The sequence below is a fragment of the Mastigoproctus giganteus genome, chromosome 2, assembly GCF_048544385.1.
Source record: "Mastigoproctus giganteus isolate SK-2022 chromosome 2, ASM4854438v1, whole genome shotgun sequence".
Taxonomy (NCBI): Eukaryota; Metazoa; Arthropoda; class Arachnida; order Uropygi; family Thelyphonidae; genus Mastigoproctus; species Mastigoproctus giganteus.
The window spans coordinates 190310580-190336014 of NC_143576.1; the positions used below are offsets into that span (position 1 = coordinate 190310580).

Below are 25435 nucleotides of genomic sequence, written 5' to 3' on the forward strand. Positions count from 1 at the left end.
CGCACGTCTATCCTACATCTGTCTTTCCTCAATTTGAATTTATGCCCTCTCAGGTGATTATTCTGAGCAAGAGGAAGAATCCCATCAGCATTGAGCATGCTCAAACCATTCAAGGCTTTATACACCTCTATCAGATCACCTCGCTGGTGCCTAGTCTCCAGATACTGTAATTTGCAAAACTTAAGCCTTTCTTCGTAAGAGCACCCCTTTGTTCCATTCACTAATCTTGTTGCCCTTCTCTGTACTCGTTCTAGCAGATCTACATCCTTCTTGAAATGAGGCCTCCAGGCCTGTATACAGTACTCTAGGTGTGGCCTGACCATTGCCTTATACAAGAGAATAATCACCTCCTTGTCCCTGCTAGAAAAATTCCTATATATCATTGACAACACACCATGAGCTACTCTTGCAGCCCGTCTGCACTGCTCAGAGAACTTCATATCTGCCTGCATAACCACCCCCAGGACCCTTTCATTCTCTACCACTGTCAGTGTAGTACCACAGAGTTGATACGTTGCTCTGGGGTTGCTGTTTCCCATGTGTAGTACTTTACATTTGTCAATGTTAAACTTCATTTGCCACCTCTCAGCCCATCTGCTCAACCTTTCCAGATCCTGTTTCAGCAGCATAGTGTCCTTGACAACCCTGTCTACCTTTGTATCATCTGCAAACTTCGACATTAAGCTTGATATACCCTCATCAATATCATTTATGAATACAGAAAACAATAATGGACCCAACACTGAGCCTGAGGGACTCCACTAATAACATTAGTCCACGTTGAGCAGTGTCCATTGATTACCACTCTCTGTCTTCTCCCCCTCAGCCACCCCTTTATCCACAGCAGCAATTTGCTTCCAATGCCACACTGCTCCAATTTGTGCAGCAGTCTTCCATGTGCAACAGTATCAAAAGGCTTTCTAAGATCCAAGTATATAATATCAAAGTTATTCCCTGCATCCAGTTCCTTTGTGACTGCATCATAGTATCCAATCAAATTGGTCAGGCAAGACTTCCCCTTAACAAAACCATGCTGTGTCCGAGCTATAGCTGAAGTCTTGTCTAAATGATCCTGCAGTGCTTCTTTAACTAGTGCCTTCATTAATTTTCCTGGAACAGAAGTTAAACTCACAGGTCTATAATTACTTGTGTCAGCCTTTGATCCTCCTTTGTGAATTGGGAGTGACATTTGCACATCTCCAGTCTGTGGGTACCTCCCCTGAGTCCAAGGAAGCTCTCATAATTATGGCTAAGGGTTTGCTTACTTCCTTTGCTGCCTCCTTTAATATAACTGGATAGATCCCATCCACCCCGGGTGCCTTTCTTGTGTTTATCTTCAACAATTTGTCCTCCACTTTACTCTCAGTTATTACAAGATTCTCTAGCTTACTGCTAGAGATGAATACACCTCTGGCTTTCCCCTCGCTAAATAACTCCTCATGTGTGAATGTCGATGCAAAATATTCATTTAGTTTGTTAGCTACCTGAGCAGGATCATCAACAGTTGACCCATCGATATCAAGTGGACCAATCTGATTCATCCCCTTCCTTCTAGAGTTTACATAAGTAAAGAACTCTTTGCAGAAGTGCTTTGAAGTGCTTTTGTATGAAAAAGGCAGTTAAGTGCAATATAAAATGCCTTTCCATTCTACCTTGTAGCAACAAGTAGTTCAGCACTGGTCTTTTTCTCTTTCTGTAGAAAAATCATGTATCTTATATTTTCACATGCATCTTTTCAATAAAAGCCTTTTTCATACTTTGCCAAAATAGTATTTGACATTCTATATAATGCCTAGGTATTCTATTCAATGCCTAGGTATTCTATACAATGCCTAGGGAAAGTATGTAAAATATTAAAATAAAACACATTTCATACTTTGCCTAAAAACGTAATGCATTGTATAGAATGCCTGCTTTTCACACTTTGCCCGTAACATATACAAGAAATTAATGACTTCTTTATGGGTGGGATAAAAAAAAAAAAAAAAAAAAAAAAAAAATATATATATATATATAAAACTGCTGTTTTCTTAATCTCGTTGCCGGGCAGTTTGTTGGACAAGAATCTAAGGAATAATCTTTATAGCTCAATAACAGGGTTTACTGTTGCCCTGTGGATAACATTAGCATTGATAGATGCATATGATGCAAGAAAGCAAGCTTATACAGAATCAGCCCAGAAAAAAAAAAACAAAAAAACTTCCCATTTTGCCCATCCATTTGCTCCAAATGTTTGTCTAGTTCTGTGTTGAATTTATTTAAGCTGCCAACTTCTACAACAGCAGATGGAAGTTTGCTCCAGCAATCAACCACACGCTAGCTAAAAGCAAACTTCTGCACATCTATTCTAGAACTGTCTTCCCTAAATTGAATTTATGTCCCCTCAGGTAATTAATCTGGGCGACAGGCAGAATCCCATCAGCATTGAGCTTGCTCAAACCATTCAAGGCCTTATACTCTTCAATCAGATCACCTCGCAGGTGCCTAGTCACCAGACACTGTAATTTGCAAATTACAGTGTCTTAAAATGAGGCCTCCAGACCTGTATACAGTACTCGAGGTATGGCCTGACCATTGCCTTATACAAGGGGATAATCACCTCCTTATCCCTACTAGATAAGGAGATGATTACCCCGAGGTCCTTTTCATTCCCTACCACCTTGAGTGTAGTACCATACAGTTGATGTTATTCTGGGGTTACTGCTACCCATATGCAGTATCTTACATTTGTCAATGTTAAACTTCAGTTGCCAGCTCTCAGCCCATCTACTCAATTTTTCTAGATCCTCTTCAGTAGCTACTGTCATTAGTGTCATTAACAACCCTGCCAACCTTTGTATCATCGGAAAACTTAGACATTAAGCCTGATATACCATCATCAATATAATTAATAAATACAGAAAACAACAATGGACCCTGAACCCTGTGGGACTCAATTATAACATTAGTCCATGAAGAGCAGTGTCCATTGATTACCACTCTCTGTCTTCGCCCATTCAACCATCCCTTTATCCAAAGTAGCAATTTACCTCCAATTCACACTGCTCTAATTTGTGCAGCAGTCTTCCATGTGCAACAGTATCAAAAGACTTCCTAAGGTCCAACTATATGTTATATCAAAATTATTTTTTGCATCCACTTCCTTTGTGAAAACATAAAAATATCCAATCAAATTGGTCAGACAAGACGTCTGCTTAACAAACCAATGCTGTGTCCGAACTATAACCGAAGTGTTGTCTAGATGATCCTGCAGTGCTTCTTTAACCAGCGCTTCCATTAATTTCCTCAGAACAGAAGCTAAACTAACAGGTCTGTAATTACTTGTGCCATCCTTTGATCCTCCTTTGTGAATTAGGGTCACATTTGCACATCTCCAGTCCACGGGTAACTCCCCTGAGTCCAATGAAGCTCTCATAATTATGGCTAAGGGTTTGCTTACTTCCTTTAATAAAACTGGATAGATGCCATCCACCCCAGGTGCATTTTTGATGTTTATCTTCAACAATTTCTCCTCTACTTTGTTATCTAAAAATCATTTAATTCACTACCAAAGTTTAATATACTTCTGATATTCCCCTCCCTGAATAACTCCTCATGTGTAAATGAAGATGCAAAATTCTCACTCAGTTTGTTAGCTACTTGAGCAGGATCATCAATAGTTGAACCATCGATATCAAGTGAACCAATCTAATTCATCCCCTTCCTTCTAGAAATTACATAAGTTAAGACCTCTTTGCTGTTTTTCTTTGCATCCTTTGCCAAAGATTTCTTGTAATCAGTCTTTGCCTGCCTAACCTCCTTTGTGACTTGGTTACAGACCAGCTTATATCTTCCATAGGTTTCCATAGATATAGATTAACAGTCACCTGTTAATTTATATGTATCCCATGCATTTTTCTTGTCTGCCACATGTCTTATTAGTTCATCTGACATCCATTCAGGCCTAAACCTTGAACAATATTTCTTGGTTGATATAAAAAGCCTAGCAGCTTCCAATATTAATTCTTTGACTGCTTCCTATTTTCAATTTGCTGTTAGTAAATGAGATAAACTAACTAATCTTCAGTTAGTCCCATTGTATAGAATTTAAAAACTGTCTCAGACCTCCAACAGTCACCTTTACGAAAGCAAAAAGCCTTCCCTTTACCCCTGATGGTAGTTACCTCTTTGAGTAAATCCCACATCAGCACACTGTGATCACTGCCACCTAGTGGCTCCTTTATCTGCAGATTCTTAATGCATGAAGAATCACAAAACAAGAGTATTACTCCATCTGGTTGCCTCCTGAACATGCTGCTGTAGAAAACAATCATCCAATAAATCCACAAAAACTTGCTAGTGTGCAAATGACCATCCCATATGTTCTAGTCAATATCTCGGAAATTAAAACCCCCATTATAAGACAATCTGATTTACTGGCCCACTCTATTTCTCTGTACAGCTGTTCATTATACTCATCAGAGTGAATAGGCCAATTGCACCCTCGTACTCTCAATTTTGCCTTCCCAGTGGTTATGTCACACCAAACTGACTCAACACTGCACTGTCCACCCATTCAACTGGATGCACTTCCTTAGATTTTATGTTTCTTAACTAATACCATAACCCCTCATCCCTTCCTATCCTATTTATCCTTCCTGTACACATTGTACTCCCCAAATTCCAATTCTGTATTCCTTATATCTGTATGACACAATGACTCTGATATCCCAATAATATCTGCCTTTGATGTTTTGACCACCACCTCAAATTCATCAAATTTATTTACTACACTCCTGGCATTGGTGTACATGCAAGTTTACATGCACCTGTTCTTATTCTTAGCTGCCTTAAAACAGCTCATGTATTTACTTGTTCCGCAATGACTCCCAGCAGTCTCTGAAATCCCCAGCACCTTGTTTTCCAGGCTGCTGCTCACTCCAATAGAAGCAGTGCAAGAATCACTTTCACCTCTGCCAGGGATACTCTTAATCTTTCAGTCTGTGTATCCCCCTAACCTAGCTGTTTCCCGACCCACCTAACACTGCCTTGATAGCATCAGCAAATATTCATTTAAGTTCATCCTATCCCTGTAGAAGCTGTCACTCCTTTTAAGAAAAAAATTCTACCCCGTGAGCTTTGCACAATTTCTCCAGGGCCGAATTGATTGACAAGGCTCTCATCATATACTCTCTCCTATCGTGTCTGGGCAGAATTGCAGTCATCTTCAAATTCAACCCTAACTTGTGGCTTTTTTTCAATATTGACCTGTACTTGCTAAGTAATTCCGCCGTTCTCCTACTCTTAATATCATTGGTGCCAACGCTTACAACAATATCACCCTTTGTGCCCTTAAAAGTTGATATTTTCTCTACACAGTCATCAACTTTTGCCCCTGGCAGACATACCCTGGTCATGTTTCCCCTATTCTTTTTGCGCAATATATTCCTCATTTCCCTGACAACAGAGTCACTGAAAACAACTACTTCCTGTGGGACCAGTGCATTCTGCCTTGGGGATTGCCGCTCTGTTGCCTGATGTTCAAATGCAAGCTCTGGTGTTGATGTGGGCTGCTGAGAGCTTGATGGATCCCTCAATTTGAGCCCTTCAAGGGCATCTTCCTTGTTCTTCAAGCTCTCATAAAGGCCCATAATAATGCTGAGTTGGCATCTCATTTCCTTACACTGCTTACATTGAGCACACTCAAAGACATTCCCCTTGGCAATATCATGTCTCGTTACTGATTGCTCCAAAAAAATCAAACAAGCAGTATATTTCAAAAAGCTGTGATTCAGAGGACAACCCCCCCCCCCTCAGTTCTCCCCTGAGCCATAGCTCTCCCATTACCTCGAGTCTTTTGCTTTGTTGCTCTGGTCTGAGGCATGATTTCGATTCAATTTTAATACAATTCAAATATAAATTTAATAGAATTAAAAATATTACACTAAACTTCTATTCAAATGCAGTAATAACACTATATATATGTTACATTTGTAAAATTGAAGCATTTATAATAGATAATAAATTTAACTATCTATTGCCACCCACGTGGTTTGAACTCTCACACCAGCTATCTATGCCAAATCACTCATTCTAACAGCTCTACTAATATTATTATATGTCTACGTGACAAGTTGAATTATCAAAACAAGTAAGCAGAGCTATATTTTATAGTTTATAATCCTCTGCTGACACTGCTACAAGTTATGTAGAAACTTCTTGTATCTGCTATACTGATATGAAAAACAATGGCGGTGGATTCATATGCTATTGTTGATACAATGTCAGCAGAATCGACTATGGTTTTCTATGGAATTACAAGGCCGAGTAACAAATAAATGCACCAAATTAATCAGAAAATCACAAAATACTATACTAATAAATTTAAATCAAAAGTTATACAAAACAATAATTTCAAATCAATAAATAAAAAAGTCGACTTAGCGGCTCTCACTCACATTACTGTATTGGCTTAGTGGATAATAGGAGGTCAGTACACATTTTTGTATATGTGGTATTAAAAAAAAATTAAGTAAAACAATATAAGATAAAATTAAATAAAATAACTAATTATATTGTCAGAAAACTTTTCCAGTCAAGATTTTCTGTTTCTAGGGTGGTTGTAGTGCACATTAATTCATATAGGCTATGGCAGTTGACAACCATCACAGGCACCCATGCTCACTGTGAGACAAGAAACTGCACATTTCATGGGCATTTTAGCACTAATACTGGACCACCGACATGTGAAAATTAGTCGTATGGGCTGATGAATCCCTTTACCAACTCTATCATGCTGATGACTGTATCCGCATTTGGAGAAAGCATCATGAGGCCATGGCACTTAGTGTTTGGCAGGCTGGAATGGCATTATAATGCACAATATGCAACATTGTGCATTTTATGTTTTGGGGGCTTATTTTGTGGAATTCCCTGGGTCAAGTGATCACTGTTATTGAAGAGTTTGATAGGAGGGTTGTTTGTTTGGAAGGTTGATTCAGTTAAGAGGTTTAAATTTATTTTTAATTTGGGTTAGGACTCTATTCTTAAAAATGAGTATGTGGCTTTTTTTGATCAGAATTCCTTTGTTGCAGTTAATGTTATCTGTGGCTCCTATTAAAAAGGTGTCTTTGCAGAGTCTATGATTATGGTATCTGTACCATAAACAGAAAGGTAAAGACAGCTTACTTATTATTGTTATTTACTTATATAAAATTAACTTAAAACAAAATTCTTTGAATTAGATTTGAGTTTTAGTTACAAAAGTTTTTTAAAGAATTTAATTCTATGAGAATTTTAAGAATTACATAATAATAATCCTTAGTTACTGTCTTTGCGGTCACTGAAGAAGCGGTAATAAAATATCACGAAACATCTGACTCCATTATGTACATATTTCCAAATCAGAAATAAACATAATTAGACCAACATGGGATTGAGTGTTTTATTATCTTTAAATAAACATTTTTCCTTTGAGAGGGGAAATGAGAACGAGCTACCCATTGTGATATATTCTGTAATAGAATGTATATAATCTTCATTATACATTCAGTTATAAATATTTTCTTTGTAAACAACAGTACATGACATCTTTTTCAATGCTTTTAAAGCACATGTGGAATAGCAAAAACTGCTAAAGGCATATGCAAAATGTGCCTTGGGTTAAGGCTACATTAATTGCATAAGAAATGGATCCTTAAAGCAATGTTTTTTTTTTTTCTACAATGTAATGTGGATGTGTATTTCTTTCTTAGTTAAAACTTTACATTGCAATTGTTAGTCCCTTTCAAAATTCAGTTTCTGAGCTTTGAAATGGATTTCAGAAGGACCACCATTAAACTTTGCTTAGCATTAATATGTCAACAATTTATTTATTGAAAGATGCCTATAAAAATCACATTTCTGAAAAGAACTGCAGTGTTGAATGTTAATATATATATATATTATTCTTTAATTAAGATTTGTTACTTTGTGGTATCAAATGGGGATGGAAAAGGGAGATAAATTTAATTTGCATTCAATATTTAAATGAAAATAACTCACTATAGATAGGTAATAATAATACTTTTCATAAAAGAGTTCAATATGCATTTTGGTCATTGCTATCTGCTTCAAAAATTAAACATGAGTCAGAGGATAAGTGCATGCATGCATGCTCTTACCACAGAACAATTGCCATCAACAGCCACTGTCACAAAGCATTACCCTCCCTTCATGTAGGAAGAACATGGTAATCAACACATGCAAACAGATATTTTGTTTCAGAAGGCTGAAAATGAAACTTAGGGCAAATGAACTGGTTTACAGCAAAATCTCTTGTCGCTTTGGGAGTTGATGGACTACTGTGTAATATGAGGATGGCAGGCATGACACAGCAAAAGCTATCTCATGCTATGAATAGAGATAAGGAAATCTTTTATCTTTATTTCATGAAAAAAAAAATTATCTTTTTCTTTCAATAGTGAAAACAGGAGATATATACAAATGTATTATTTCCATAGCTAATATACACATTTGCTGATAATAAAACAATATGCATCCATTGCTCCCATTTAGAAATCTTATGGGGGAGGAGGAGGAGCACAGAAAGAGAGAGAGAGCATTAGCATTAGTAGAGGCATAGGTTGCAAGAAAGCAAGCTTATACAGAATCAGCCAAAAAAAAAAAAAAACCCTTCCCATTTCACCCATCCATTCACTCCAAATGTTTGTATAGTTCTGCCTTCAATTTATTCAAGCTGTCAACTTCTACAACAGATGGAAGTTTGCTCCAGCAATCAACCACATGCTGGCCCGGGGGCTCACATCTGGTGGGTATGGACTTGGCAAACCCAGGGTCCTGAGCTAGATATCATCATTCTTCTCTTTCTTGGTGATTCCTTCCTACTTCTCTCTCTCTCAGGGTAACTCGGGAATTTTTTTTTTTTTTTTTTTTTGGCTGGTGCAGCATAAGCCTCAGGCTTCCTTGTACCATATGGCTAATAATAATAATAAAGGCAAACTTCCACACATCTATTCTACAACTGTCTTTCCTCAATTTGAATGTATGTCCCCTTAGGCAATTAATCTGGGTAAGAGGCAGAATCCCATCAGCATTGAGCTTGCTCAAACCATTCAAGGCTTTCTACACCTCAATCAGATTACCTCGAAGGTGCCTAGTCACCAAGCGCTGCCATTTGCAGAACTTAAGCCTTTCTTCGTAAGAGCACCTTTGTTGCATTCTCCAATCTTGTTGCCCTTCTTTGTACTCATTCTAGCAACTCTGCATCCTGACTAAAATGAGGCCTCCAGACCTGTATACAGTACTCAAGGTGTGGACTGACCATTGCCTTATACAAGGGGATAATCAACTCCTTATCCCTGATAGAAAAATTCCTGTATATCATTGACAAGACACCATGAGCTACTCTTGCAGACTGTCTGCACTGCTCAGAAAACTTCATATCTGACTGCACACTTACCCACAGGTCCTTTTCATTCCCAACCACCTTGAGAGTAGTACCGCACAGTTGATATGCTATTCTGGTGTTACTGCTACCCATATGCAGTACTTTGCATTTGTCAATGTTAAACTTCAGTTGTCACTTCCCAGTCCATCTGCCTAACTTTTATAGATTCTGCTGGAGTAGCATACTGTTTTTACTGTCATTAACAACCCTGCCAACCCTTGTATCATCTGCGAACTTGGACATTAAGCCTGATATACCTTCATCAATATCATTGATAAATACACAAAACAACAATTGGCCCAGCACCGAACCCTGGGGGATTCCACTAATAACATTAGTGGAATCCCCCAGACACGTAGAGCAGTGTCCATTTATTACCACTCTGCTGTCTCCAACTGATCCATCCTTTTATCCATTGCAGCAACTTGTGCTTAATGCCATATGGCTCCAATTTGTACAGTAGTCTTCCATGTGCAACAGTATCAAAAGCTTTCCTAAGATCAAAGTATATGATATCAAAATTATTTTTTGCATCCACTTCCTTTGTGACCACATCATTGTATCCAATCAAATTGGTCAGACAAGATTTCTGGTTAACAAACCAATGCTGTGTCCGAACTATAACAGAAGTGTTGTATAGATAATCCTGCAGTGCTTCTTTAACCAGTGCCTCCATTACTTTCCTCGGAACAGAAGCTAAACTAACAGGTCATAATTACTTGTGTCATCCTTTGATCCTCCTTTGTGAATTAGAGTCACATTTGCACATCTCCAGCCAATCGGTTACTTCCCTGAGTCCAAGGAAGCTCTCATAATTATGGCTAAGGATTTGCTCACTTCCTTTAATAAAACTGGATAGATGCCATCCCCCCCAGGTTCCTTTTTTATGTTTATATTCAACAATTTCTCCTCTACTTTGCTCTGTTATTAAAAAATCATTTAACCCACTACCAAAGTTTAATACACTTCTGGTATTCCCCTCCCTGAATGACTCCTCTTGTAAATGTAGATGCAAAATACTCACTCAGTTTGTTAGCTATTTGAGCAGGATTATCAACAGTTGAACTATTGACATCAAGTGGACCAATCTGATTCATTCCCTTCCTTCTAGAGTTTACATAAGTAAAGAACACTTTACTGTTTTTCTTTGCATTCTTTGCCAAAGATTTCTTGTAATCTGCCTTTGCCTGCCTAACCTCCTTTGTGATTTTATTACAGACCAGCTTATATCTTCTCTAGGCTTCTGTGTCTTCTTTTAATTTATATGTATCCCATGTATTTTTCTTGTCTGCTACATGTCTCATTAGTTCATCTGACATCCATTTAGGCCTAAACCTTGAACAATATTTCTTATTTGTTATGAAACGCATAGTAGCTTCCAAGATTAGTTCTTTGAATGCTTCCCATTTAGAATTTGCTGTAGATAACATCATCAGTTGGTCCCACTGTATAGACTTTAAAACTATCTCAGACCTCCGTATTCACCTTTACGAAAGCAGTAACCCTTCCCTTTATCCCTGATGGTAGTTACCTCTTTGAGTAAATCCCACATCAGCATACTGTGATCACTGCCACCTAGTGTCTCTTTTATCTGCAGATTCTTAATGCATGAAGAATCACTACTGATAATCAAATCAAGAGTATTACTTCCTCTGGTTGCCTCCTGAACATGTTGCTGTAGAGAATAATCATCCAATAAATCCACAAAAGCCTTACTAGTGTGTGAATTACCAATCCAAAAGTTCAAGTTAATATCTGGAAAGTTAAAATCCCCCATTATAAGACAATCTGATTTACTTGGCCACTTTATTTCTCTGTAGAGCTGTTCATTATTATTATTATTATTATTATTAGCCATATAGTATAAGGAAGCCTGAGGCTTATGCTGTACCAGGCAATAGAGAGAGAGAGAGAGAGAGAGAGAGAGAGAGAGAGAGAGAGAGAGAGAGAGAGAGAGAGAGAGAGAGAGAGAGAGTCAGAAGTAAAAGGGAATCACCAAGAAAGAGAAGAATGATGATATCCAGCTCAGGACCCTAGGTGTGCCAAGCCTATACTAACCAGATGTGAACCCCCGGGGTTATCAGTGTCATTAGGCCTATAGCACACTCCTACTCTCAATTTTGCTTTCCCAGTGCTTATGTCACACCAAACTGACTCAACACTGCACTATCCACCCATGTCATCTGGATGCACTTCCTTAGATTTTATGTGTTTCTTAACTAACAGCATTACTCCTCCTCCCTTCCTATGCTGTCTATCCTTCCTGTACACATTGTACTCCACAAATTCCAATTCTACATTCCTTAAATCTGTGACACTACTCCTCTGATATCCTAACAATATCTGCCTTTGATGTTTTTACCAGCACCTCAAATTCATCAAATTTATTTACTACACTCCTGGAATTGGTGTACATGCAAGTATACATGCACCTGTTCTTATTCTTAGCTACCCTAACACAGCCCATGTATTTACTTGTTCCGCAATGACTCCCAGCAATCTCTGAAATCCCTGGCACCTTGTTTTCTAGGCTGCTGCTCATTCCAATAGAAGCAGTGCAAGAATCAGTTTCACCCCTGCCAGGGGCTACTATTAATCTATTAGTCTGTGTATCCCCCTTCAAGCTAGCGGTTTTCTGCCCTACCTAATAGTGCTTTGATAGCATCAGCAAATATTCTTGCATCCTTTCTATTTAAGTGTATCCCATTCCTGTAGAGCATCTTGAAATTCTCACAATAAAAATGCTTGTTTAGATCATTGCACGTTCATATTAAAAATTAAAAAAAAAAGAAAAAGTAAATTTTATTTTAGGTTATATAATGCAAGTGTTAAAAAAATCCATGACAGCTGTTTAACATTAAGGTTGCAGGTATTACTATGTATTTAAATACTTCATGTTTGTTGTAAAATAGTACTCAGGGTAAAATTTTGAAACCCCATAGGGTTCCAGAATATTTTAATTATTCATTATACTTTGTTTATACAATAAAAGATACTACAAAACTTTTCTTATTTGGTTCTACTATCTTTTATAATGTACTTTTTAACACATATCTACACTTAATTTTTAATTTTTATTTTATATATACTGTATTTATTTTTATTTCTACTGTTTAGTTGTTTGATTGGATTATAGCACTATTAAAATTTCTATCTATTAGCACTTCTTAGATAATGTAAACCTTAATATAAAGATTTTTAATTATTTATTCCATTGTGTTGTTATTTCTCTTACAAAAGACCTGAAATCCAGACAGCCCCTGGTCACAAACTTTCTAGAAAAGGGACCTGGTATCGTATATGCAACAATTGTAAAGCAGTCATTAATCAGTCCAAACTAGATTTTGAACAGGCTAAGAGTAGAAAACTTGCTTCTTGTCCTAATGGTAGCCGAGCGTTCTGGTCCCTTGCCAAAGCTATTGGCTGCAACTTTTACCCATCTCTGCTCCCACCTCTGTCAAAACCAGATGGTTCTGTCGTCACTTCAGCTAAGGATAAAGCTGACCTACTAGGTTACAATTTCTCTTCGAACTCGTGTATTAATGATCTTGGTAAAACACTTTCCACCATTCCCAACGTGCTCCATTCAATGTCTCATGTGGTCTTCCGTCAAAAGGATGTCAGAAGGATTTTGACGAATCTTGATGCTAAAAAAGCTCCAGGTCCTGATGGTATTTCTCCACTTGTTCTCAAAACCTGTGCTCCTGTTCTTTGCTACCTTTTTTCACTTTCTTATTCCAAAGGTGTTTTTCCTTCTGCTTGGAAATTTGCCCATATCCAGCCAATTCTTAAAAAGGGTGACAAGTCCCTCCCATCCAATTATCACCCCATTGCAATTACTTCTACTCTTTCTAAAGTAATGGAGAAATCAATTAACCACCAACTCTTAAACTATCTATAAACTTTCCATCTGATCAACGATCGCCAGTATGGATTCCATCAGTGTCAATCCATTGGTGATATTCTGGCTTAAATTACCCATTTATGGACAAATTATATGGAAAGGTTTGGTGAAACACAAGCAGTTGCTCTTGATATCTCAAAGGCTTTTGATCGTGTTTGGCATAAAGGTCTTCTAAACAAGCTTCCATCTTATGGTTTGCCAACTGTTTTTTGTAATTGGTTATCCAGTTTTCTCTCTGATTGCTCACTGAGGGTGATGGTAGATGGCTCTCTGTCTTTTAACTTCTCCACTAATGCTGGTGTCCCCCCAAGGTTCAGTTCTTTCCCTCACTCTTTTCCTCTTGTATATTAATGACCTTCTTCCATTGACTGGAAATCCTATCCATAGTTTTGCCGATGATAGCTCATTACATTCCACTTTCCAATTCGAGAAACCTTGCCCTGCTCAATCAGCTTCAACTTCTCGAAAATCTGCTACCAATTCCTTAAATGCCGATCTCCAGGTAATTCTCCAGTGTAGCAAAGACAACTTAGTTGATTTCAATCCTTCTAAAACTCAGTCTTGTCTTCTCTCTCGCAAAAAGGATTCTTCTTCTCCTATGCTTATCTTTGGTGACACTCCAATTTCTAGGCAAAATGATATCTCTCTTTTGGGGATTACCCTGATTTCTAATCTCTCTTGGCACAAGCACATTACAAATATTGCTTCCTCTGCATCTAAAAAACTTGGTTTTCTCTTTCACTCTTGGCGTTACTTTTCTTCCAAACAGCTGTTCACTCTGTACAAATCGCAAATCTGCTCTACCATGGAATATTGTTCCCACATCTGGGACGATGCCCTCAAAACCTCTCTCAGCTTTCTAGATTCCATTCTGAAGAGGGCAGTTAGGTTAATTAATGACTCCTCTCTAACAGAGTCTGTGCACTCTCTGTCTCATAGATGTACTATTGGTGCCTCCGTAGCCAGGTGGGAAGGAGCAGCAGTGCGTAGCATACGCTTCTTGATTAGACCGGGGGTTCGAGCCCATCACCACCAAACATGGAGGATGCCGGAAAGGTCAGGGAATGACCACCACATATTCCCAGAGCAATATGGCTTTAGTTGCTAATGCTCCTAAAAACCAAACAACAAACAAACAAACAACAGATGTAATATTTCTGCTGCATGCCTTTTCTACAGATACTTCCATGGGCACTGTTCTTCTGAATTGGCTTCTATAATTCCCGCTCTCTCTCTCTTTCAAAACAGTCCAAACACGTGCCGGCACCAGCAATCATCCATTTACTGTCCAACTTCAAACTCACAGAACCAACTTTTCATCTTCCTCGTTTATTCATTCGACTGCTGTTTTCTGGAACAACCTTCCTTCATACGTATTTCCTGAAAATTAGTCTACAGAAGTTCAAGTATAATGTCTACAAATATCTTCTTTCGTCTTATCAACCTCCAACCCAAGCATGGTACTAAGTACTATAGGTTCTAATACCTCTCGTGTTTGGTGTTTTAAAAAAAAAAAAAAATAAATATATGATGCCAAATTTATTTTTTTTTGCATCCAGTTTTGTATCTAATTCGTGCTGTAACTGCAGTATAAATGCATTTCTGTTGATGTTCCTGGATTATTTCTTGAACCAGTGACTTCATTATTTTCTCTGGATACATTTCTGAATTGGGGATACATTTCACATCTTGAGACTATATGGATTCTCCTGAATCCAAGGATGCTCACATCATTATGGCTAAAGATTTTGTGACCTTTTTTTGCTGCCTCTCTTAATGTAATTGGATAGATCGCATCCACCTCAACATTTTTTTTTAGTTAGCTTCAACAATTTCTCTTCCACTTTTCTCTCTGTTATCATAAAATCATGCAGCTGCCTGTTATAATTTGATACACTTCTAGCATACTCATCCCTAAAATTTTTTCTCATGTGTGAATTTAGGTGCAAAATACCTATTCAGTTTGTCAGCAACTGAATAGATTCATCAATGTTTAAACCATTCTTATCTAGTGGAATTTCCTGTTTGTATTTATTTCCTGTTTACGTTCACATTCTTTACCAAAGATTTCTTAATCTGTCTTAGCTTGCTAATGTCTTTTTGTGGCATGACTGAAGATGAATTTTTATCTGCTATAGGCATCTGTATCACTTGATAATTTATATGTATTCCATGTATTCTTCTTCCATGCCATGAAAATCATTAAACTTCTTCATGGAACTTCATGTAGCATTGCCTAAAGCATCAGCAAATAATCTTGCATCCCTTTTATTTAAGTTTATCTCATCGCTGAAAAAACAATCCCTCCTGTTAACAAATACAGACCATTCTTTCTCTAAATTCTATTTCATGAGACTTGCACAGTCTCTCCAGGGCCAAATTGATTGACAAGGCTCTCATCATGTACTCCCTCTTATTGTGTCTAGGCAGGATTGCAGACACTTTTTTTGATTTTTTCTCAACATTGCTCTGTACTTGTTAATTAAATTCTCAGATCTCCTACTCTTAATATCATTAGTACTAACATTAACAACTATGTCATCTTTCATAACTTCAAAGTTTTATGCTATTTCTGTAATAAGCAGCATAAGAAGCAAAAAAACAAGCTTTCTGCACAGAAGGCTGGTTTTAGTTGCTTTTAACCTATATGAATAGTCTCAATGGTGATCAGGAAATAACCAAAACACACAAAGTAGCTACTACTGTTTTGATTAATTGTGGGCCAACGTTGTTTGCTCTAATAATATTCAAGGTTACCATGTGAAAAAAAAAATGCCTTTATTTGTAATTTGTGTTTGAAATAAAACAAAAGTTGTAATTGTCTTTCGAGAAGAAATTTCTTTAGAAAATAAAATTTTATTGATATAAATAGATTAGTGAAAAAAAGATGAAAGTACCAAATTTTCTCAAATATTCCAAGCCTTGAATAAGCCCAATGGGTAAATAAAAATGCTTAAATTAACAAAAACTGTCAGTAAAACAACTGAATTAATAAAATTGCAGCATCTTTATCTGCTTATCACTGTATAGCCTTAGGAAAAAAATTTCAAACTTTGAATTATTAGTATTAGTAGTGACAAATGATGCCAGAAAGCAATCTTATATAGCATTAACAAAAAAAAACTTCCTATTTCACCCATCCATTCTCTCCAATAGTTTGTCTAGCCCTTCCTTGAATTTATTTTAAGTTATCCACTCACTTCTGCAACAACAGCAACAGATAAGTTTGTTGCAGCAATCAACCACCTGCTGGCTAATTCTGCAACCATCCTTTCTCAATTTGAATTTATACCACCTCATGTGCATAGTCTGAGAAAGAGGAAGAATCCCATCAGCAATGAGCTTGCTTAATCCCTTGAAAGCCTTAAACATCTGAATCAGATCATCTTGCATGTTCCTAGTCTCCAGATTCTGAATCTGCAGAACTGATGCCTTTCATTGTAAGGGCACATCTTTGTTCCCCACACTAACCCCTTTGATGTACCCATTCCAGCAGCTCTACATTCTTCCTAAAGTAAGGGACTCCAGATCTGTATGCAGTATTCAAGATGTGGCCTGACCTGACATTGCCTTATACAATGGGATAATCACTTCCTTATCCATGCTAGCAAAATTCTTGTATATCACTGACAAGATCCCATGTCCTGCTCTGGCTGCCTGTCTGCACTGCTCAGAAAACTTCATATCTTACTGCACAATTACCCCAGGATCATTTTCATTTTCACTAGTGAGTGTAGAACCACACAGTCTGTACATTACTCTGGAGTTCCTGCTAACCACATGCACCTATCTTTGCATTTGTAGTTAAACTTCAACTACCATTTCTCAGTGCATCTGCCTAATTTTTCTAGATCCTGTTGCAGTAGCATAACATCATTACTGTCATTAACTACCCTGCTAACTTTTGTATCACTTGCAATCTTGGACATTAAGCCTGGTATGCCTTCATCAATATCATTAATAAATATAGAAAACAACAATAGGCCTAGCACTGAATGCACAAAGGTTCAGTTATCTATCTGATCCCACTCAACCATCCATTTATCCGTAGCAGTAATTTGCCTTTAGTGCTACATTGTTCCGGTTTGTACAGCAGTCTTTTATGTGCAACTGTGTCAAAAGCCTTCCTGAAATTCAAATATATGATATCAAAATTATTTTTTTCATCCAGTTCCTCAGTCACTGCATCACAGTATCTAATCAATCAGATATGTCACACAGGACCACCCCTCAACAAATCCATGTTGTCACTGAAGTATAATTACATTCCTGCTAGATGGTCCTGCATTACTTCTTTAACCAGTGACTCCATTATTTTCCCTGGAACAGAAGTTAAGCTAACAGGTCTGTAATTACTAGGTCATTCTTTAATTCCCCCTTTGTGAATTGGGGATACAGTTGCACATCTCTAGTCTGCAGGGACTTTCCCTGAATTCAAAGATGCTCTCATAATTATGGATAAGCATTTACTTAGTTCCTTTGCTGCCTCTCTTAATATAATTGGATAGATCCAATTCACCCCAGGTGCCTTTTTTATGTTTAACTTCAACATTGCTTCCATTTTCCTGTCAGTTATTACAAAATAATTTAGCTCCCTGTTAAAGTTTGATAAACTTCTGGCATCCACTGTCCTGAACAATTCCTCATGCATGAATGTAGATGCAATATTTTGCCTCTACATTCAGTAATGCAATTACTCATTAATACTCATTCAGTTTGTCAACAACCTGAGCAGGATCATTAAGAGTTGAATGATCGATATCAAATGGGCCAATTCAATTTCAATTGAATTCCTTCCTTCTAGTGTTTACATAAGTAAAAACATCTTTTCTGCTTTTCTTTGCATTCTTTGCCAAAAATATTTCATAATCTGGCTTGGCTTGCATGACTTCCTTTGTGACTTGATTGCACACTAGTTTATATCTATGATAGGCTTCTCTATCATCTGATAATTTATATGGATACCATGTATTTTTCTTCTCTGCCACATGTTTCATTAGGTCATCTGACATCCATTTAGGTCTAAGCTTTGAATGGTGTTTCTTAGTTGGTATGAAAAGACTAGTAGCTTCTATAATTATTTCCCAGAATGCTTTCTATTTAGAATTTGTTGTTGGTAACGTTATTAGTTGGTCCCACTCTATAGAATTTAAAATCTGTATGATATCACTTTAGCCTCCTTTTCGAAAGCAAAAATCTTTTCTTTTACCCTTGACAGTAGTAACTTTAACTGAATCCCACATCAATACAATGTGCTCACTGCCACCTGTGATTCTTTTATCTGAAGATTCTTAATACATGACAAATCACTGTTGATAATCAGATCAAAAAAATTGCTCGCTCTTTTTGCCCCTCTAATAAGGTGCCGTAGAAAACAGTCATCCAATAAATTCACAAATATCTTGCTAGTGTGTTAGTGATCAACCAACAAGTTACAGTCAATATCTAGAAAGTTAATATCCCCATTATAAGACATTCTGAATTACTGGTGCGCTCTCTTTCTCTGTACAGTTCTTTGTTGTACAGTTTTACTCATCAGGATTATTAGGCCTATAGCACACTCCTACTTTCATTTTTGTTTTTCCAGTGTTTATCTCACACCAAACTGACTCAATAGTTTACTGGCCACACGTGTCAATTAGATGCACTGCCTTAAATTTTATGTGGTTTTCCAACTAAGAGCATAACCCCCCCATCTCCTATCCTGTCTGCCATTTCTATATCACTTTATTTGAATATGTACTCCCATATTCAAATTCCACATCCCTTATATCTGAGTGAAACCATATCTCTGATATCCCAATAATGCCTGCATTTGATGATTTGACCAGCACTTCAAATTTATGAAATTTATTTACTATGCTCCTAGCATGGTGTGCGTGCAATTGTTTTCCAGGCTGCTGCACATCTATTCTATTTGCAAATAAAATATATCTGAATGCAGATTTGTATTGCTTGTGAAATTCCTTCATTTTTGTGAGAATAAAGTATGACTATCTAGACTATAAAAAAAAAAAAATATATATGTGTTTAATCATATTTAGAATTTGGAATTTTTAACTTTAATTATAAGCAAGCATAAGGAATAAGAAAAGTAAGTCCATAAAATTTATGAAAAAGTCCAACACTAGTCCTTAATATATAACTGAAAAAACAAAAAAACAAAAAACTTGGCACTCAGAAGGCTAACAAATAATATTCTCAAGATTAATTTTTTGCAACTTATTTATATAACAAATACTTTCATGCTGAATAATAGTCAAAATAAACAGTACCTGGTTTCTTGCCAAATTTTTCCCATCAGATGGATGTGACTGGTCAGGCCTAGACAGAAACTAAGTGATAGAAAACAAAACAAAAACGAGAACAGAACAAAACAAAAAAAGAAATAGGAAGAAAATGAATAAACATTATTAATAACACTACAAAAGACTAGAAATCTTGTTTATACTCAACTTCAAAATTACATTTAGTATCAAAATAAACAATAAATAAACCTGACCAATTATAGCACATCTTAATAGTGTTAAAGACGCTCACATTCAATACAAGTAAGGATTCATGCAATAAACGGAATTAGGTTTCAATGCAACATATTTTTTCATTAATATATTTTTTATTACTGACTGGCCATTAATTTTTCCAGGTGCTTACTGAATAAAAATATGGAAATTATATGACTGAATGGCCATTTAGATATTCATAGGAGTATTTTCTTTTATTTGAAAGAAATTATGTATAAGAATAATGTATGGATAATAATAATAAAATATAGTCAAGTTTCCTGAGGTGGATTGAGGAATGATTAAAAGATATGAAGCAGGGTGTCATTAAAGATGATCATTCTTTAGATGGGGGTCACAGTTATAAGCAGGGTTCCCTCAAAGTTTGATGCTAAGGCCAATCTTATTTCTGATCTTGAATGATATCAATAAGTGATAAATGGCAATATGTTGAAATCTGCTATGATGTAAAGGACATCTTAATAGTGCTAAAGACGGCCATATTCAATACAAGTAAGGTTTAACAGCACAGAACAGGCCAAGCTTCTTCAAGATGATTTGGATTATGGAGTCAGAGAAATGGCAGTTATGTTTTTATGTTGAAAACTATGGTTGTACATTTGGAGATAACTTGAGAATAAGAAGAAACTACAAAGATGGTTACAGACTTGGAACTTGCTCAAATCCCATCTTTAATGGAGGTATCGGATCTCAGCACATCCCACCTATGCTCTGGCTTTAGTATGTTGATGATTTGGCAACATGGTGGCCAATTACTTAAAATATTTTATCATTAAAAACTGGAAAAGGAGGAATACCTATCCTTTCTAGATGTTTCCATCCATCAGGGAACCTTTTGCATTAGAACCACAATGTACTACAAAATGCATGACTTGTGTTATCTACTGGACTTCTGGTCACATTATGTCCAATGAATCAAAACCAGCATCAGCAAAAACCTCACACTGAGAGCCCTAAGGACCAATTCAGAGTGAGACGGGGAGAGATGACCCGAAAGCATAGCTCAATTACATCAGAATTACCTTTCCAGAAAAATCACATTCCTCCTCCAGGTTTGTCCAATAAAATCACTTTCAGGCCCATAAATAAGTCCACTTCCATGGGCTCAAGTTTCCCTGGGAGAATGTTTCCTTTGTTTCCCTGGGAGAGAGAAACAAAGTTTTCATGGGACAATGAGCTAACTAACTGCCAAATTTCCAAAAGTTCTACAAATCAAAAATTAAAGAACACAAACTTGGAAATACAGTACTATGTTAATGAATTGATAGACACTACACTATTATATCACGCGGTAGATTAAGTAATTTATTATTGAAATGATACAAGGTAAAGGGACCAAACTACCTTAATGTGCCTATACTATTTATGGCTATGTTTCGAGAACTCACTGTTTCTCTATTTTCATGCCTGTTAACGTGATCTGGGAGTGGAGTGTCTTGGTCCAGCTAGGGAAGACTGTCTTTCCCAATGCAACCTCAATGCCAAGCACACTTAAACTATTTATGGCTACGTTTTGGGAACTCGCTGCTTTCTGTCTTGAGGCGTGTTAACGTGATCTGGAAGTGGAGTCTCTTGAGACGACAAGAGGTTTTATTATTTATTAACAGCTACCTCACCAAATGAATGATTTCAAGTTTCAGAAAAACTATGATTCAAGTGGCTCTGTGTACACCCAAAACCAAAGAAAATACTGTGCGTACTGTGAGTGTTCATTTGAAAATATAAAACATCCATAAAATATATTCTCCAAAAAAACAGCATTGCATGCTACCATCTTCACTTTGAAATGATACATCTATTTTAGCATTTCTTTCTATACACTGCACATTCTTAAGCTTATTTGTTTGAATATATCTGATTACATAGCATTTCCTGTTGCTTGAAATTGAAAAATTATATCTCCTACAGTACACAAAATAATCAAGTCACCTTTACAAGATTTTATAATACATGGAATATGTCTTCTTAAACACTCCATTATATTTCTCTGCCATCTTACTGAATGACATTGTTAAATCAAATTTAGCTTCACACCATACATACAAAAAAAAAAAAAAAAAAAAATTTTAAAGATTAGCATCTAACACTGGGCATAATTTATACTCTGTGACACAATGTATATTGTTTCATGTGTTAGCATATGTGATGGCAATTCATTAACTAGAAATGAACCATGATAAGTATAAATTTGCAGAATTGTTTTACAAATTTCGAATTTGTGTTTGTGAAAAAGATCGAGTAAAATTATGTTGAGTAAAAGTATGGTAAGAGAGGGGTGAAAAAAAAAAAAAAAACAAGTCTCTATTTATAGAAAAAGAAACCAATTATATCATGAAACTAATGCAGCAAATTAATGTAACAATTAGTTTTAATTTTCTGAGAAAACAAAATCATAACAGACAGAATTTAAAAAAAAAAAAAAAATGATAATAAAGATAACTTATTATCTTTACTATTATGATTTGGTTGTCAAGATTTATTCATATATCTGTGTTTGATTTAGAGTAAATTGAAGTAAATGTTTAAATTTGCATTTTGTTTGTTATGTTTGTTTATTTAAACCACAGAAGGTGGTAGCCAAGGTATATGTTATATGTTGCAACATAACTTGACTTTACTTGTTAATTTACTTTTTTACTTTGTATCTGGACTGTATTTCTATTGACATATGCTGGACACTCAACAACTGAAATACAATTCTTTTAGACTTACAAGTGCTGATGTTCTCCAAGAAGGGGTGCTTGTAGGTTCCTTATCTTTATTTTATTTATTGTGGATGTGGCACTTGTCCTTTGGTGGGTGTGAGGGTGTGGGTGCCCTAGGGCTGAGAGTCATATTTGCACAGCTAGAGGCAAGTGTCACTTTACTGCGTTTTTATTTTTATGATTATATTTTAATTTGATTGTTAAGGTGGCTTGGAATTCAAGTAGAACAATTGCAACTTGCAAAATGTATAATATTAACTTTTGCATTGATTTGCCAAATTAGTTGTCTTTGTAGTAAAATCACTTTTGATATGGACATAACATGGCCCAATGCATTTTCTTCCTCAGTCATCCATCTCAAAAACAACAGTTGCATATATATATAACATATAACAAGGTAGGAGAGAATCATAGGAATTCCTGGAATAATTTAAGAATTATGCATTTTTGAATCCAATTAATCTAATTCAAGTTTCTTTGATTTTGAATTTCGATTATGGTTCATGATCACACATTAGAAATGGCACAGCACTATCTACAAGTCAACTTAAACTGCTAATATTATTTTATTAATGTCATGACAGCTGTTTTAACACTTACTAAACGGTGTAAGGAGTGTAAGGAAATCAGGCGACAACTCAGCATTGTTATGGGCCTATATGAGAGCTTGAAGGACAGGGTGGATGCCCTTGAAGGATATAAATTGAGGGGCCCATCAAGCTCTCAGCTGCCCACATCAACGCCAGAGCTTGCACTTGGTCATAACGCAACACAGTGGCAACCCCCAAGGCAGAATGCGCTGGTCCCACAGGAACTAGTAGTTGTTGGTGACTCTATTGTCAGGGAAATGGGAAACATGCTTTGTAAAAAGGATAGGTGGAACAGGACCAGAGTATGTCTGCCAGGGGCAAAGGTTGATGACATTGTAGAGCAGATATCCTCTTTTGAGGGCACAAAAGGTGATATAGTTGTACGTTGGCACTAATGATATTAAGAGTAGGAGACTGGCAGAATTACTTAACAAGTACAGGTCACCGTTGAAAAAAAAAACCGGGAGTTAGGGTTGAATTTGAAAGTGTCTGCAATTCTGCCCAGACACGATAGAAGGGAGTATATGATGAGAGCCTTGTCAATCAATATGGCCCTGGAAAGATTGTGCAAGGCACACGGGATAGAATTTTTTTCAACCTGGTCTGTACTTGTTAACAGGAGAGACTGCTTCTACAGGGATGGGATACACTTAAATAAAAAGGGTGCAAGAATATTGCACCCTTTTTATTTAAGCTTGGGGAAATACAAGGACTAATAGTTTAACAGTAGCCGCAGGCAGAGGTGAAGGTGATTCTTGCAGAACTTCTATTAGAATAAGTAGCGACCTGGAGCGAGGGTGTTGGGGGTTTCAGGGACGGATGGCAGTCATCGTGAAATAGGTGGGTATATGGGATGTGTTAGGGTAACTAGGAATAGGAGCATGTATGCTTGCATGTATACCAATGCTAGAAGTATAGTAAATAAATTTGATGAATTTGAAGTGTTGGTCAAGACATCAAAGGTGGATATTGTTGGGATAGCAGAGACATGGTGTCACACAGATATAAGGAATGCAGAACTGGAATTTGGGGAGTACAATGTGTACAGAAAGGATAGACAGGATAGAAAGGGAGGAGATGTTATGGGACATTAGAAAGGGAGTTTGATGTGACATAAGCACTGTGAAAGCAAAAATAAGAGTAGGAGTGAGTTATAGGCCTAATGACTCGAATGAGCACAATGAACAATTGTACAGAGAAATAGAGTGGGCTAGTAAACTGGAATGTCTTATAATGGGGGATTTTAACTTCTCAGACATTGACTGGAACTTGTGGGTTGGTCACTCACACACTAGTCAGACTTTTGTGGATTTATTGGACGACTGTTTTCTGCAGCAGCATGTTCGAGAGGCAACCAGAGAGAGTAATACTCTTGATCTGGTTATCAGCAGTGATCATTCATGTATTAAGAATTTGCAGATAAAGGAACCACTCGGTGGCAGTGATCACAGTGTACTGATGTGGGATTTACTTAAAGATTTAATTGCCATCAGGGGTAAAGGAAAGGGTTTTCACTGAGTACAGTGGTCTCAGAAAGTTTTTAAATTCTGTACAGTGGGATCAACTGACGATGTTACCAACAGTAAATTCTAAGTGGGAAGCATTCAAGGAATTAATCGTGGATGCTACTACAAGTTTCATACCTATTAAGAAATATTGTTCAAGGTTTAGGCCTAAATGGTTATCAAATGAACTAATGAGACTCGTAACAGAGAAGAAAAATGCATTGGATGCATATAAATTATTACGCAACTCAGAAGCCTATGGCAGATATAAGCTAGTCTGTAATCAGGTCACAAAAAGGAGGTTAGGCAGGCGAAGGCAGATTACGAGAAATCCTTGGCAAAAGATGCTAAGAAAAAAAGCAAGGATTTCTTTACTTATATAAACTCTAAAAGGAAGAGGATGAATCTGATTGGTCCACTTGACATCGATGGTTCAACTGTTGATGATCCTGCTCAGATAGCAAACAAACTGAATGAGTATTTTGCATCTACATTCACACATGAGGAATTATTAAGGTTTCAAAATGGCAGAAGATTATCAAATTGTAGCAGGATACTTAATGATTTTGTAATAACTGAGAGCAAAGTGGAGGAGAAATTGTTGAAGTTAAACCTAAGAAAGACACCTGGGGTGGATGGGATCTATCCAGTTATATTAAAGGAGGCAGAAAAGCAACTAAGCAAACCTTTAGCCATAATTATGAGAGCATCCTTGGACTCAGGGGAGGTTCTCACGGACTGGAGATGTGCAAATGTATCCCCAATTCACAAAGGGGGATC

At 36.8% G+C, this 25435-nt stretch overlaps 1 protein-coding gene across 1 annotated transcript in view; it reads right to left on the reverse strand.

The window, feature by feature from the left end:
• Nucleotides 1-25435, reverse strand: part of unc79 (UNC-79 domain-containing protein) — a 1082710-nt gene that overhangs the window by 489593 nt on the left and 567682 nt on the right. The window contains exon 31 of the mRNA XM_090389680.1: nucleotides 19607-19666. Coding sequence (XP_090245806.1) covers nucleotides 19607-19666 — 60 coding nt within the window. The remainder of the gene's footprint in view (nucleotides 1-19606; nucleotides 19667-25435) is intronic.